Source organism: Oncorhynchus tshawytscha, linkage group LG10 (genome assembly GCF_018296145.1).
Source record: "Oncorhynchus tshawytscha isolate Ot180627B linkage group LG10, Otsh_v2.0, whole genome shotgun sequence".
In the NCBI taxonomy this organism is placed as follows: Eukaryota; Metazoa; Chordata; class Actinopteri; order Salmoniformes; family Salmonidae; genus Oncorhynchus; species Oncorhynchus tshawytscha.
In genome coordinates, this window is record NC_056438.1 from 60,596,380 (window position 1) to 60,612,753 (window position 16,374).

Genomic DNA, 16,374 nt, shown 5'->3' on the forward strand with positions numbered 1-16,374 from the left:
AATGCTAGCGTCCCACCTGGCCAAAAGCCAGTGAAAATGCAGAGCGCAAAATTCAAATAAATTACTTTTAAAAATCTAACTTTCATGAAATCACACATGGCAGATACCAAATTTAAGCTAAACGTGTTGTGAATCCAACCAACGTGTCAGATTTCAAAAAGGCTTTTCGGCGAAAGCAAACGATGCTATTATCTGAGAGTAGCACCTCCGTAAACAAAGAGAGAAAACATATATCAACCCTGCAGGCGCGACACAAAACACAGAAATAAAAATATAAATCATGCCTTGCCTTTGAAAAGCTTCTTTTGTTGGCACTCCAATATGTCCCATAAATATCACCAATGGTCCTTTTGTTCAATTAATTCTGTCGATATATATCCAAAATGTCCATTTATTTGGCGCGTTTGATCCAGAAAAACACCGGTTCCAACTTGCGCAACGTGACTACAAAATATCTCAAAAGTTACCTGTAAACTTTGCCAAAACATTTCAAACTACTTTTGTAATACAACTTTAGGTATTTTTTAATGTAAATAATCGATAAAATTGAAGACGGGATGATCTGTGTTCAATACAGGAAGAAAACAAACTGTAGCTAGCTTTCTGGTCATGCGCCTCTATCTAACAGTACACTTGAAGTGACCCTCATTTTGAACAGGGCTACTTCTTCATTATACAAAGGAAAAACCTCAACCAATTTCTAAAAACTGGTGACATCCAGTGGAAGCGGTAGGAACTGCAAGAAGGTCCCTTAGAAATCTGAATTCCCAATAAGAAACCATTGAAAACAGAGTGACCTTGGGGTTTCGCCTGCTACATAAGTTCTGTTCTACTCACAGACATGATTCAAACAGTTTTCGAAACTTCAGGGTGTTTTCTATCCAAATCTGGCAGAAAAGGGCTGGGTATGTAGAATGATAGGGGTTCATTGCTGCACGTTTATTCCTAATAACACATCACCAGATGGGATCAGTGACCAAGGCCCTAGCTGGTTTAACCACATTGGCTAACGAGTTAGCAAAGAACTCTGGGGTGGATACCTCACTGACTGGGTGGTTCAATAGTATGTTTTGAAAATGGAAAAATGTTATAATCACCGTGCTGTGGGCTGCATTCACCTGTATGATTTGGTGTTGTGTGGTTACCGTTTGATTCCGTGTGTGAGACGTCTAATCACTAGGACTCTGGAGAGGTCGATGATGCAACAAATGGTGAGGTACGGACCGATTCCGAGCTCCGACCAGTGGGATGACAAATACATTCCTCCAAACCTAGTAGATGGCTCTGATTCCTTCAATCACGAGGATACCATGCTGGATGAGACTATCTTTAATGTTTAGACAGACTGTTTATTTAATGAAGATTATAATGAAAATCCTAAAAAGAAGAGTTATAAGAAGAGTCAACCCTATTGAGGATTTTTTTCAGTATGGAGGTAGAAGGTGTACAATCGCCATCCCCATGAGTGTGCCACGCTCCTTCTGGCCATAGATGAGACATGCGATGACATCAATGCAGACTAATGTCAAGCTTCGATTCGCCATGCCAAAATGTTTTTCCCACGGTGCGTGAACAATGAGGACATTCACTGATGTGGATGAGAATTTATGGCCAAATGCTCAAGACCGGCAAATCAATGTGTGCTAAATGTTGTTTTATTTTCATTCATTTAATTTCTTACATTTTTATTCAATTTAGTTGGGTAATGTAAGGTTATTGCCTAATGTAAAAACTGTCATTTACAGTACTGTAGCATATTACTTTCAGCTGTTTTAAGATTCTGAAAATGACTCAGCTATCCAGCTGGGATCAGTGACCGTAGTGGCAGACCCCCACAAGTCTAAACATGGGCCCCGGGCCTATCCTCAAAAGTAAAATATTAACCATCCAAGTCGAAAGAAAGGCCTCTGCAAACACATACTCTGCTATTGAGGCTTCCTTTCAAACTGGAGTCAAATAAAATGTTATTATTTCACTGCCATACTGTGTTCGATCTTGTCTAGCCATCTTGTCTCAAGAGGACCACAATGGAAATAAGTCTCAGACTTTATTGTGTGTTATCCTCAATGATTTTATTCATGTGCATGTATGGCTTTTTCAAGATTTATGTGTGCTTGTTTTTTTAAACGGTCAAATGAATTAACTAAACCTAAGCTGTGCTAACATAATTCCTAAATGGTTTTCTAATGATCAATTAGCCCTTTAAAATTATAAACTTGGATTAGCTAACACAACGTACCATTGGAACATAGGAGCAATGGTTGCTGATAATGGGCCTCTGTATGCCTATACAGTTGAAGTCGGAAGCTTACATACGCTTAGGTTGGAGTCATTAAAACTCATTTTTCAACCACTCCACACATTTTGTGTTAACAAATTATAGTTCTGGAAAGTCGGTGAGGACACCTACTTTTTGCATGACACAAGTAATTTTTCCAGCAATTGTTTACAGACAGATTATTTCACTTATAATTCACTGTATCACAATTCTAGCAGGTCAGAAGTTTACATACACTAAGTTGACTGTGCCTTTAAACAGCTTGGAAAATTCCAGAAAATGATGTCATGGCTTTAGAAGCTTCTGATAGGCTAATTTACATTATTTGCGTCAATTGGAGGTGTACCTGTGGATGTATTTCAAGGCCTACCTTCAAACTCAGTGCCTCTTTGCTTCACATCATGGGGAAATCAAAGGAAATCCTCAGAAGACCTCAGAAAAAAAATTGTAGACCTCCACAAGTCTGGTTCATCTTTGGGAGCAATTACCAAATGCCTAAAGATACCACGGTCATCTGAACAGACAATAGTACGCAAGTATAAATACCATAGTACAACGTCGCCATCATACCGCTCTGGAAGGAGACACATTCTGTCTCCTAGAGATGAACGTACTTTGGTGCGAAAAGTGCAAATCAATCCCAGAACAGCAGCAAAGGACCTTGTGAAGATGCTGGAGGAAACAGGTATAAAAGTATCTATATCCACAGTAAAACGAGTCCTGTATCGACAAAACCTGAAAGGCCGCTCAGCAAGGAAGAAGCCACTGCTCCAAAATCGCCATTAAAAAGCTAGACTACGGTTTGCAACTGCATATGGGGACAAAGATTATACTTTTTGGAGAAATGTCCTCTGGTCTGATGAAATGAAATAAAAATATAACTATTTGGCCATAATGACCATCGTTATGTTTGGAGTAAAAAGAGGGAGGCTTGCAAGCCAAAGAACACCATCCCAACCGTGAAGCACGGGGGTGGTAGCATCTTGTTGTGGGGGTGCTTTGCTGCAGGAGGGACTGGTGCACATCACAAAATCGATGGCATCATGAGGATGGAAAATTATGTGGATATATTGAAGCAACATCTCAAAACATCAGTCAGGAAGTTAAAGCTTGGGTCTTTCAAATAGACAATGACCCCAAGCATACTTCCAAAGTTGTGGCAAAATTTCTTAAGGACAACTAAGTCAAGGTATTGGAGTGGCCATCACAAAGCCCTGACCTCAAACCTATAGAAAATGTTTGGGCAGAACTGAAAAAGCGTGTGCGAGCAAGGAGGCCTACAAACCTGACTCAGTTACACCAGCTCTTTCAGGAGGAATGGGCCAAAATTCACCCAACTTATTATGGGAAGCTTGTGGAAGGCTACCCAAAACGTTTGCCCCAAATTAAACAATTTAAAGGCAATGCTACCAAATACTAATTGAATGTATGCAAACTTCTGACCCAGAAATAAAATAAATAAAAGCTGAAATAAATCATTCTCTCTTCTATTATTCTGACATTTCACATTCTTAAAATAAAGTGGTGATCCCAACTGACCTAAGAAAGGGATTTTTTACTCTGATTAAATGTCAGGAATTGTGAAAAACCGAGATCAAATGTAATTGGCTAAGGTGTATGTAAATGTATAACTTCAACTGTACGTGCTTTCAGTTTGTCCCATTTATTTTCTATCGATTGATCGTTAGCTAGCAGGACGGAAGGCAAAGGCAGATTAGCCACTCGTCACCTGATCCTCAGAAGGCACCCCCATCTTTTTCGGCAAAATCTCTGTTTCCTTCTGCAGCGAATGTCTGGGATCTGGGCCTGGTCGGGTGTCTGTAGTATCTCCCTCCCATCCGACTCATTGAAGAAAAACTCTGTCTAATCTGAGGTAATTAATCGCAGTTCTGATGTCCAGAAGCTCTTTTCAGTCATAAGAGGTGGTAGCAGCAACATTATGTACAAAACATGTTACAAACAATGCGAAAAACAAACAAAGTAGCATAGTTGGTTAAGAGCCGATAAGAATGCAGCCATCCCCTCCGGCGCCATCTTCATGCACTTCGGGAGGGAGAGTGGAGAAGTCTTGGTCTTCAATGGATGCAGGAGGACAAGACTCTTGGTGGGGTTATTAGACATTTAGTCTGGCAGTCTTTACCCCAGTCTAGTAGGTGCCCTGTGGACCATGAGAATAGTGGGTTATGTAGCTCTAGCCAGAGGTACCCTAGAATAAAGGGATTCTTGGGAGCAGTGATCAAATATAACTAAGAGTCTGAGTGGTTCACCCCAACCTTCAGTAGAATGGGCTTGGTCTGATATTCCACCAATCGAGGGCTTGAATCTGCAGAGGGATGGGTCACTTCACGCAGGGGATTTGTAATTCTCTGGTTGAAGTCCTGATCAATTAAATTATCTTCGGCCCCCGGAGTCCACGAAGGGTTGAATCTGGTGCTGACGGTTGTCCCAGTAGAGGGTTGCGGTGACCGGGTAGCCAGGGGGTAACTGCACAGCTCGTCAAGGTCTCTCCTTGTCCTGCTGAGCCCTGGCATTTCCCGTCAGCTCTGGGAATGTAGCACAGAGATGGTAAAGACTTCCGCAGTAGAGGCAGCAGCCTTTGCAATACGCCTGTCACGCACCTGTGGGCTCAGACGCGTGCGTCTCAGCTGCATGGGCTCCTCAATGCTGGGTTCGGGTGGCTTGGGGTGCTCAGGAAACCAGAATGGTGTCAAAAAGGCACTGTCTCACGAATTCTCTGAGGCGGTTGTCGATCCTGATTGCCAGCTTTATCAGGGACTCAAGGTTTCCGAGAGTGCAGTTCATCCTTGATAGAGTTAGACAAACCCTGGTGGAAAGCAGTGACCAGGGCCTCTGTATTCCACCCATTCTCGGCAGCGAGTGTGCTGAACTCAATGGCGAGGTCAGCCATTGGTCTGGCCCCTTGGAGGATGTTGAATACTTGGCTGGCCGCTTCTCGTCCTCCGACTGGGTGGACGAGTACTCATCGCAGCTCAGCAATGAAGGCTAATATGGAGCTGCAGGATGGTGGCTGCTGTTCCCACACTGCCGTTGCCCACACCAGGGCCTTGCCCGAGAGTAGAGAGATGTAGGCAATCATGGCCGATTGGTGTGGAACGAGGAGGACTATAGCTCGAACACCAGAGAACACTGAGTGAGGCACACCTTGCATCCTCCTGGGTGGCCGTCATACCGCTCGGGGGCTGGGATCTTGAGTTGTTCTTGCTGCCGCCCCCGCAGTGCTCCTTGGTGCGTTCCAACATTCTTGATCTGGGTGATCTCTGCTGGGTCCATGTTTTGGCAGAAGCTTGCTGGAACGTGGTAAGGTTGGACCCAGGTGCAGAGAAGAGACCAGATGAGGAATCAGTGGTTAAGGATGAGCATAATACTTTCCTGAGAAACAGTAGCTGCAGGATCACAGCAAAAAAAAAGAGCTAACACTAAATCTCGAAAACTTACTCAAGAAACGACTGCACACAGTAAACAATTCAATATTCTACAAAGGACAACAGAAAACACAACTCTTTTAACAGGGAAATCATAATGAGTAAATTGCACACACCTGAGTATCGTTAATGTCTCTAGGACTGTCACGCCCTGACCTTAGATATCTATGTTTTATGTGTTATTTTGGTCAGGTCAGGGTGTGACGAGGGTGGGTATGTGTGTTTTTGGCCTATCTAGCGTTTTTTGGCCTGTGTATTTTTTTTGTATGTCTAGGTAATGTAGATCTATGGTGGCCTGAATTGGTTCCCAATCAGAGGCAGCTGTTTATCGTTGTCTCTGATTGGGGATCCTATTTAGGTTGCCATTTTCCATTTTGGTTGTGTGGGTTATTGTCTATGTGTAGTTGCATGTCAGCACTCGTTATATATAGCTTCACGTTCGTTTTGTTATTTTGTTAGTTTGTTTAATGTTCTTTCTTTATTAAAGAGGAATGTATTCATATAACGCTGCACCTTGGTCTCATTGTTACGACAAACATGACAAGGACGGTCTCTGGTGACAGGTGGAACCATGACAGAACCAAAGTGAAAAAAAAATAAACAGCATTAACACAATCAGTCAACCTAAGTCAACCGTTTTTCATCACCTAGCTAGCATTATATGCAGTTCGCTTGGCTTCTCTCCACATTCAATTGTCTGTACTTTTCTAAAGGAAATAGAGATTGTGACAGATCACCTCTACTCTATATGGCAAAGTGGCCCAGCTTTTCCTGTGGTGTTTCACTGATGGAATGAGATTATGAGCTATAGTCTCAGACTTTACTCAAAGAGAATACACATCATCCCCATCTGTCTGGCTATGAGGAGACACTATCTAGAGGGGAGGAGGCTATCCATCATGGCTGAGATGGTTTTCTGTCGTACTGCTACTGTAAACTGCTACTGCCTTCTACTGTGAGCTGATATAACTCTTCAGGAGCAATTCTCCACCCAGCCTTTGGCTTTAAACTGTAACATTTGTTAAAAGCTGTTATGAGAAGAGCTATATATCAGAGACAGAAATACATTTTTGTATCTATTTGGTATATCGTACAGTATTATGGTATTGTGTTTTGAGAGGTACTAACAGAAGCCAAACCAAGGCTTGCATGTACTTACAGTATAATAGCAACATTGTTCACACTAAAGATGTGGAAATCACAATTTATTTCATGAAATTCAAAATCAACACAGAAACTGCAGCAAGGTGCAGTTTTCAAGTATTCAATTCTAACATTAAAATCTATGCAATACTCAAATCCAGAGTGGTTGGTATGGAGGCAAGCATTTCAAGACCAAGCAATGTAAAGCAGGCACACCACTTCATAAGTAAGTACAAGAATAATTTCAGTATGAAAATACAGTCAATAATAATAATGCAATCATTCCAAATGTATCAAAAGAGCTGATTCTATTTTGTGCTTATGGTTATGAAAATCTATATAACTGATATCTGATGGTTTGTCTATCTGTTGCTTGGCAATTAAAATCTGTTTTAAGACATATGTTTCTACAAAGAAATAAAATTGTAAAGTTTAATAGTTTTCTCCCTGACCAATGTGCACTGAAAATGGAAAATAAATACTAACAATATAGGAGTGGGCTGAAGATTGTAAATGTTGGGTAGAACTTTTCCTTCACAACATGAGTTCTATAATGTGCTTAACGACCATATGTAGTTAAGATCTCTTATGCCATCGTGTTCATATTCAATATGTGACACTAATCCCAAAATAATAAGCTTGATGTTTCCTCTCTGGTTTACCAACTCAGTGTCATGACCCCATGTAATTGGTTGACCTGGACATTTTTCCCTTACAGAAATGTAGTCTTTTGTTATCACTCTGCAGTGCAGCAGAGTGCCACAAGCAAACACAGCTGGGACAGATAATGATGGGACAAGATTGTGGAGATCAATAGATTTCACATGATGGGTAATTGGTTAGGGTGAGCAGCATGCAAAGTTTCACTACCTTTCAAAAGTTTGGGGTCACTTAGAAATTGTTTTGAAAGAAAAGGCCATTTTGTCCATTAAAATAACATCAAATTGATTAGAAATACAGTGTAGACATTGTTAATGTTGTAAATGACTATTGTAGCTGGAAACAGCAGATTTTCTATGGAATATCTACATAGACGTACAGAGGCCCATTATCAGCAACCATCACTTCTGTGTTCCAATGGCACATTGTGTTAGCTGAACCAAGTGTATCATTTTAAAAGGCTAATTGATAATTCGAAAACGCTTTTGCAAATATTTTAGCACAGCTGAAAACGTTTGATAAAAGAAGCAATAAAACTGGCCTTTAGACTAGTTGAGTATCTGGAGCATCAGCATTTGTGGGCAACAGTGAAGAGGTGACTCTGGCATGCTGGCCTTCTAGATAGAGTTGCAAATAAAAAGCCATATCTCAGACTGGCCAATATAAAGAAAAGATTAAGGTGGCCAAAAGAACACAGACACTGGACAGAGGAACTCTGCCTAGAAAGCCAGCATCCCGGAGTTGCCTCTTCACTGTTGACGTTGAGACTGGTGTTTTGCGGGTAATGTTTAATGAAGCTGCCAGTTGAAGACTTGTGAGGCGTCTGTTTCTCAAACTAGACACTCTAATGTACTTGTCCTCTTGCTCAGTTGTGCACCGGGGCCTCCCACCCCTCTTTCTATTCTGGTTAGAGACAGTTTGCGCTGTTCTGTGAAGGGAGTAGTACACAGCGTTTTATCAGATCTTCAGTTTCTTGTTAATTTCTCACATGGAATAGCCTTCATTTCTCAGAACACGAATAGACGGACGAGTTTCAGAAGAAAGTTCTTTGTTTCTGGCCATTTTGAGCCTGTAATCGAACCAACAAATGCTGATGCTCCAGAAACTGAACAATTCTAAAGAAGGCCAGTTTTTTTGCTTCTTTAATCAGAACAACAGTTTTCAGCTTTGCTAACATAATTGCAAAAGGGTTTTCTAATGATCAATTAGCCTTTAAAAATGATAAACTTGGATTGGCTAATACAACGTGCCATTGGAGGGATGGTTGCTGATAATTGGCCTCTGTACGGCTATGTAGATATTCTGTAAAAAATCAGCCGTTTCCAGCTACAATAGTCATTTACAACATTAACGATGTCTACAGTGTATTTCTGATCAATTTGATGTTATTTTAATGGACAAAATGTTTGTTTTTCTTTCAAAAACAAGGACATTTCTAAGTGACCCCAAACTTTTGAACGGTTGTGTATATTATCCAGTTACTTCAAAAATGTTGAGGAAGGCTCACCACCATGTACAAGAATACACATGCATTGAGAGGAAATGCACCAATCCTATTCTGCCTGAGAAGTGAGTCTGTGGGGGTTTAGTTATGGGGATATGGGGTTTGGGGGTACGGGGCTTATGGTATAGGTACAGGGGTGGAGGACCCAGAATCAAAGTGTCTCGCTCTGGATCTCCCCCTGCTCTATAGGTTGGTCTCCCTCTCCAGTGCCCGTGGTAGTCATACAGAGGACAGCACCTCGGTCGTCGAGTCCAGGAAAGGGTCCTTCTTCTCCCCCTTCTCCAGGTCGATGTGGTGGATGGAGCCTGGCTTGATGATCAGGTCGTCTGGTTCCGTCTGGTACATACTGCCCTCCACCTCCCTGTACTTCCCCGAAGCTGGATCCTTCTGGAAGACTTTGCGGAACATCTTCTTCAGCTCAGGGTCAGGGCAGAACAGGTATTCATAGAGGGCAGCCGCCATGATGCCACCCAGGATTGGACCAACCCAGTACACCTGCAAGACAGGTAAGGTAAAACTCTGTTCAGACAAATAGGAACCTATAACCACAGACAGAGCTAGGGGATACCGCGTTATGACAGAGCTGTCATACATTATTAGACCAGATGTCATGTCTTGTCATGTCTGTAAAGAGGCAGCAATCATAGTTTATGGGCATTCTCATTGGAGCCAGGTACCTTTAGGTTTTGCCAAGTCAAACATTTGTCATGGAGACAGAGAGAACACCTGTCAGATATGACACCACTCTCAGTTCTGAGGAGCTTTCCTAATTATACCCAAGACCCAGATAAACACACACACACACACCATGCTGTGCCATGCTACTATGAACACCTCTGTGACAATAATTGCCCTGGATAATTAATTAAAGAAACATATGCTGTGGGTAATGTCCAGAACACCTGTCTTTAGTTGTCTATACCACAGATGTGCTTTTCATTTTATTCTGAAATAGGAAGCTGAAATGAATGAATCTATACCTAGTAGCAAGGTCAAGTGAACCATTGATGACACATGTTTTTTAAGAGCATTTCCTGACCATTTCAATGTTTCTCTACCTATGAAGCACTCTGTGTTTCTATGGATTGCTGATGTCAGTCTGTAGCGCTCATGCCCTCTATGGGGGGTTAAGATGTCCTTGATCGACACTAGGTGGAATCCTTCGTAGCTGCTATGGCATGGTGATATGCACTGTGACCTTATTAAGTTTCAGTATGCCCCCCTACCCCAACCGTTGCCCCCCACTTATAATGATATTTACAACATTAGCTACTGGAGGACAGAGATGGCCTGAACACTTATCACACAATGATGCACTAACCTAAACTATATAAACAAATAGCACACATGAAAGTATACTACCAGCTCTTTATTAATACACTGCTGTAATAACTGGCATCTGTTTACCCCATGTCTTCACAACCAAATAGCTGGTGATTTCTGTGTAATGCTCAGATTATGACATTTCAGTGGAGTGACTTTTTATATTCAAACATGAAAAGTCACTCCACTTTAGGCTTGAAGCTCTCTCTTCATTTGAAGTGTCCAGGCTTTAACAACTAAAATATCAATGGATGGTCAGTGTTTCCAGATCATTTTTTAGCAGTGGTGGCATATTTTCTTTCTTTGTAGAACGACTGTGAGAAAGTCAGTTCTGGTGTCTTTTTAAAAGGACATTCTACTCCAATTCAATGAAATAAAATGATGCTGGCACGATCTAAAATACGATTTGCCCATCCATAAAAGTGTTGAATAACATATTGGTCCATGCCTGTCAGGTGTGCTATTTAGCAAAAAGCATTAGGCCTGGCTGGCACAGTGGCTAATTAATAAGAATGGGAATTCCCATCTTCTTTTACCCCATTGGGCTAATCATTAGCTAGCTCACAAACTCTAAACATTATCTTGTTGCTAGATAGCATCATATTGATGACTTGAATGTCCCAAAAATATAATGCAGGCCTATCTGTTACACTTTACCCATGTAACATTGGGCCCCGGTCAATGTGAAAAGCAAGAGCTAAACTCAACATGAAAGGCAAGAGCTAAACACACCTAAACCATTCTGTTTATTCTCCTGTTTGAAAATGATGCAGTTCACTCATTATTAGGAGTTGAGAAATAAAAATATGTAGTAATATTGGAAAGCTGGGATCCTCCTTTTTTAACAATGGCCATTAACCCCCTTCAAATGTGTGTATTTCCCGTGACAGTGCAGTGGCTGGGTATATGCATATCAATGCATGTTTTTCTCCCCGTGGCACACACAATTTAAAAGCACCACTTCTCACATAGAATGCAACAAGCTAATTGAAAATGTAAACTATTCTACTATGGGGTTGTTTGATTGTTGGCTGAGGATAAGTAAATGTGGACAATAGCGTCTTCAAAGTGCTTCTTGGACCAAAAAAAAATATGTAATGTTCCTTTTTCTTGGTGTGTCTGCAGCAATTGTATAGTAGTGGCAAAGCCTGTGTGAGCAGTCAGAGAAGTAGGTGCACAAGAGTCTCTTATGCCTTGACGATACGGGGCGGGCGACACGGGGTACAATACCAGTATTCTGATTAGATTTTCATTAGATATTGTTGTAGACAAAGTTCACACAACCTAATCTAATCCTGGCTCTCATTTGGCTCATACAGTAGGTGCCTGCAGGCCCCAGCCCAATGTAATCCCTGCCCTTCACCCACAACTGTGTATGAGTATGCCAGCTAGCACATAATGTTCTGAGAACCATATGTTTCTTGGAGCTTGGTGAGAGCATGGTTGTCCTATATTTATTTAGCATACAACCTTCCCACAACATTCTGTTCTGGGAATGGAACATTCTCAGCACATTTAAGCAACATTTAAAAAACACAAGAACTTTAGTAACGTTCAAAGAACATTCTAAGAATGTTATTTATAACCATATAGTTTATCCTTCAAATACCATCTCCCAATGCGCCCTGTGTGTCTGTGGGAAAGGGCGATTTTACAGCTAACTAGCCACTTCACATGATGATATTATCTTTGGTATTATTGTATGTAGCTACGCTTGCGAGCCAAGAGAGAGCATTTCCATGTGTCCTATCTGTACTTGGAGTTCAAAATAGTTAATTCAAACAAATCTAGAAGTGGAATTGAAACATTAAATTAAAGTTAAGGAAGTTATTCAAAAACCTCCATATAACCTAGAATGTCCATTCTCAGTTAATAAAACCTTCAAAGAAAACTTTCAGCGAACCGTAGAAAAACATTCTCAGATCCTCCTTGCAATATAAACATGTACATTCCCAGAACAGGCAACATTTTTACTTCTGTTCTCAGAACGTTTAAAAAATGTCCAGTTTTGCCATTTGGGAAACTTATGGCTTCATTCCCAGAACCAATGGGAAACCAAAAATGTACTGTATGTTTCCACAACTTCCAAGGATCCAAATATGCTATCTTGGATGGGCCTTTGAGGGTGAGAAGGCTGCAGCAGTTTCTTTCTTACCCAGTGGTTCTCAAAGTTCATGGTGACAACTGCAGGTCCAAAGGAGCGAGCGGGGTTCATGCTGGCTCCTGTGTATGGAATCTAGAACAAAGCAGGGCATAGAGATGCTAACATGAGGGGACTGTAGAGAGAGAGAGATGGAGCAAGACCTAGCCAGAGCTGCCACAACATCTACAGTAGCGTATTGTTCCACATGAATTCATAAAGTAGATCATAATAAAATGAAACCTATATAATTGTGGGAATGGTAGTTTAAATGCAGGTATTCCATAGGTATACAAGGTACTAGTTTAGCAGGGATAATCTAGTGGCATGTAAGCAGCACATTGAAATCAAGCTGCGCTGTGAAGAGAAGTAGGTAGCATGTCGCTTTCAGGAGCATTCATTTGCTCAGTGTGGTTTAGGTAGTTCCCTCGTGATTGGTTGCCATGGAGTTGCAACAGCGGTACCCATTGAGGATGTGTATGTGAGAGCAGGTCTGAGAGACATTTGTATACTCTACTGTACTGTGAACTAATGTTCTATGGTATACCTGTTGTACTATTTCACCATTATGATGATTAAAGTACAAACTACATCATCAATCTACATCAACACACTACACATTTTATTCCATAGATGCATTGATTTAAATGTAATGTCTGACTTCTGAGGCCTTCAGGTTTGCTGTAATTCTAGCACTAATAAGTGAGAAATGGAATCACACTCACTGCGAACAGATGACCGATGGCTACAGCGAATCCGATGGCGAGGCCAGCCGAGCCGTTAACAGAGCGTTTGGGGTCACAGGTGGCGAACACCGTGAAGACCAGCTCGAAGGTGATCAGGAGCTCCACCAACAGGCCGCAGCCCACGTTGAGCTTGGGGTTCACCTGGGGAACAAGAGTAACAGTGACTGAACAATACTTTTCATGACAAACTATCCCAGACCTGTGTTCAAATAGTATATTTTCAAATACTTTAGCTGTGCTTGATTGAGCTTGCCTGATGGAATAGTCCCAAAAGAGCTAAATAGATTCAAATACTATCTTATGCATAGTGTCAACCCTGACTGTTGCTATACTTGTTTGGCTATAATACAGATTCTGTGATTACAGGCCGATCTATATGTTTTACCATAGTCACTCCCAGGCCCCCTCTGACAGACACTGGTGTCACCAGGTAGAGGAGCCCTGCCCCAGTGATCGCTCCCAGGCACTGGGCAGCTAGGTAGAACACACCCTTGGCCAGGCTCAACTTCCGGGTCACCACCATGGCTGCAGTGACTGCCGGGTTGATGTGGCCACCGCTGATGTGACCAAAGCACTGCACCATTGTGGCAATGGCCAGCCCGAAGCAAAATGAAATGAGGACCAGGTCTGCAGGGGGAGGGTTGTCTGACTCGGCCGCCCAATTGATGGTGGAGCCCAGGCTGAGGAGGACGAAGATCATGGTTGCTAGGTACTCAGCTGAGACAGCCCGCCAGAAGTCCTTGGTCCAGATTCCTTTGAATGCCACCATCATGGGATGCTGGTTACACGCCGACAGGCAGCTCCTGGCAAAGTAATAATAAATATATTAATGAAATGATTATCCTCAGTTGGAAGATATCTATCTGTCTGCATGCCTTGAAATTCACTTAGCCCTTCCAGGGAAGGGAACTTGCTCCTGGACACAACATTTATTACTCCACTAGGGAATTGAACCAGTGACACTATGCCAGACAGCACAGAGGGATGCAATATGTCATTTTGTAATCAATGAGTTTATAGTAGACTACTTTCAAATTGTGGGTACACTTGGACTCTAACGATGGACTAGGTTCAATGAGGATAGAGAAATGGAGAGAGTGAAAGAGAAGAGGGGGGACATGAAGATACTTGATAGAAAGAAAGAGAGTGACACAGAGAGGGGAGGGGGTTGTCAAATAAAACAGGTGACTCTCTTGGAAGCTGCAATATATCACATCCTTGACCCATAGAGAACCTAAACCCAGTGACCTAATGATTGACCAGAACTCATATTTGACTTTTATGACTTTAGTTAATATTATATATCAGAAGATAAAATGTTTGACAGCTATATCATATTTAAGTCTAACAAGTTAAATATGTCATCAATAACATACATTTATTTACATGGATAAGTGTGGCAAATGCTTCCATGTTTTATAAATAGGTTATGCATTAACTGAGGATATCAACTCACTCACACCTCACATCTTGTCTTGTATTCATGAGGGTAAAAACAATATGCATTAACATGGCAAATAACTGGTTTGCATTGTGTTCTACCTCGTTATTATTTCTCGAATAACAATTTTCCTAACTCCATTTAGAACTTACCATAAATTAATACAAGATCTCCCACTCTCCTCTATTGCTTTCTCTTCACTCATTCTGCAACAATCCGATTGAATGAGAGAAATGTCTCCCTGTTCTTTGTACTGCACAATAAATAAATCCAACAAATAGTCCCAAAATGTCTACTTACAGGCAGGCAGCAGTTGGCTGGTAATGACACAGTGCGAGAGGGGAGGAGGAAGTAGTAGTGGGTCTGTCCGATGAAAATGATCCATGCATTGTGCCGTGGATTGCATCCAGGAGCTTTATTGCGTTAGTAACGGGGCATCACCCCCACGAGAATTAAGCAAACAGCTTGCAGAGGAGGAGGAGACTTCAGTATCAAGGGCAGAGCAGTTCCCGCCCACGAGATAACTCTTGCAGAAATCTTGCATAGAGTGATGGAGTCACCTGACCAACCGCAATATTGTTTTGTCCTCCTAGCCTACTCAGAACTGTTGTTCTTATCAGAATTATAAACATGCTGAAACAAACTAAATATTTTCCCAATTGTAAGAGAAGGGTGCAATTGCTGCATGCAATTCGGTGCTTTCCTGCATGTGGGCATTCCTGCATCTGTTTTTGACCATTCTGCCTGCCCTGACTTTCGTTCTGTACCTTGTCACACCACCCTGGATTACTGACCCCTGCCTGCCCTGACCCTGAGCCTGCCTGCCGTTCTGTACTTTTCAGACTCTGCTCTGAACTACTGACCTTTGCCTGCCCTTGACCTGTCGTTTGCCTGTTTTTGTAATAAACATTTGTTACTTCGAAACTGTCTGCATCTGGGTCTTCTCCTGTGCCTTGACAGTTGGTTTGGAAAACAGTATCGCTAGCGAGGATTAATAATGTATCTAAACATTAAAACAAAGCTTGGAGATTGTAGCCAGCTGTCCTCCTAGGAGGCCCCCTTGTGCTCTCAATATAGCTATATTGTCTCAAGACACAAAATGATTGCAAGGATTACTCCATCAAAGTAAAGAGGTGATGGTTACCTAACTCTATTGTGCTATTGGTGACATCAACCCAAATTAGTTTGGATTGAAGTGATGGCTGCCCACTAAGCATTTACCGACGATGTCTTTTGGACATCCTTTTTTGCTCATGTCTGGAACGGGCGTCTTTATTTTTTATTTTTTTTGTGCAGTCCGGACTTGATTTCAACATCCAAGGACATTTATTTTTGGTCTGGTTTTTATTTGGTCCAAACATAGATGTCTATAATTGGTTCAGATTTGGTCCGGTTTGGACCGGCCTTGTTTTGTCCCATACATAGATATCTATAATTGGTTCAGATTGGGTCCAGTCCAGACGAAATCTGAACCAATCATAGACATCTTTTGTTCATATGTTTGGACAGCACAGTACAGCGCTATACAGTACAGCACAGTAGAGTACAGTAAAGTATAGTGTACTGTATTGTACCCTACTTTACTCTAATGTACTCTTCTCTACAGAATTAAACTGTACTCTACTGAATAAAACTTGACTGTCCTGTACTTAACAGTGCTCTACTGTACTAAACTGTGCCGTACTATAATGTGAAA

At 41.7% G+C, this 16,374-nt stretch overlaps 1 protein-coding gene across 2 annotated transcripts; it reads right to left on the reverse strand.

Annotated features, from left to right (window-relative positions):
- Positions 1 to 8,917: 8,917 nt before the first annotated feature.
- LOC112260567 (aquaporin-4) lies at positions 8,918 to 15,346 on the reverse strand. 2 transcript variants are annotated; one of them, XM_024435791.2, is made up of 5 exons: positions 14,979 to 15,346; positions 13,623 to 14,040; positions 13,217 to 13,378; positions 12,507 to 12,587; positions 8,918 to 9,523 (listed from the first exon to the last, which is right to left on the reverse strand). In XM_024435791.2, the coding sequence occupies exons 1-5, from the start codon at positions 15,065 to 15,067 to the stop codon at positions 9,248 to 9,250; spliced, it is 1,026 nt and encodes a 341-aa protein (XP_024291559.1). In that variant the 5' UTR covers positions 15,068 to 15,346; the 3' UTR covers positions 8,918 to 9,247. The 2 variants fall into 2 exon arrangements, with proteins under 2 accessions (XP_024291559.1, XP_024291560.1); XM_024435792.1 differs by lacking the exon at positions 14,979 to 15,346 and adding an exon at positions 14,831 to 14,972.
- Between the last annotated feature and the right edge of the window lie 1,028 nt (positions 15,347 to 16,374).

Excerpts from the sequence above, each read along its gene's own strand:
- LOC112260567 (XM_024435791.2), bottom strand. The coding sequence starts at position 15,067 with ATGCATGGATCATTTTCATCGGACAGACCCACTACTACTTCCTCCTCC. Across the intron at positions 14,041-14,978 it reads CAGCCAACTGCTGCCTGCCT|GAGCTGCCTGTCGGCGTGTA; the intron begins GTAAGTAGACAT and ends TTACTTTGCCAG. Across the intron at positions 13,379-13,622 it reads GGGGCCTGGGAGTGACTATG|GTGAACCCCAAGCTCAACGT; the intron begins GTAAAACATATA and ends CTTGTTCCCCAG.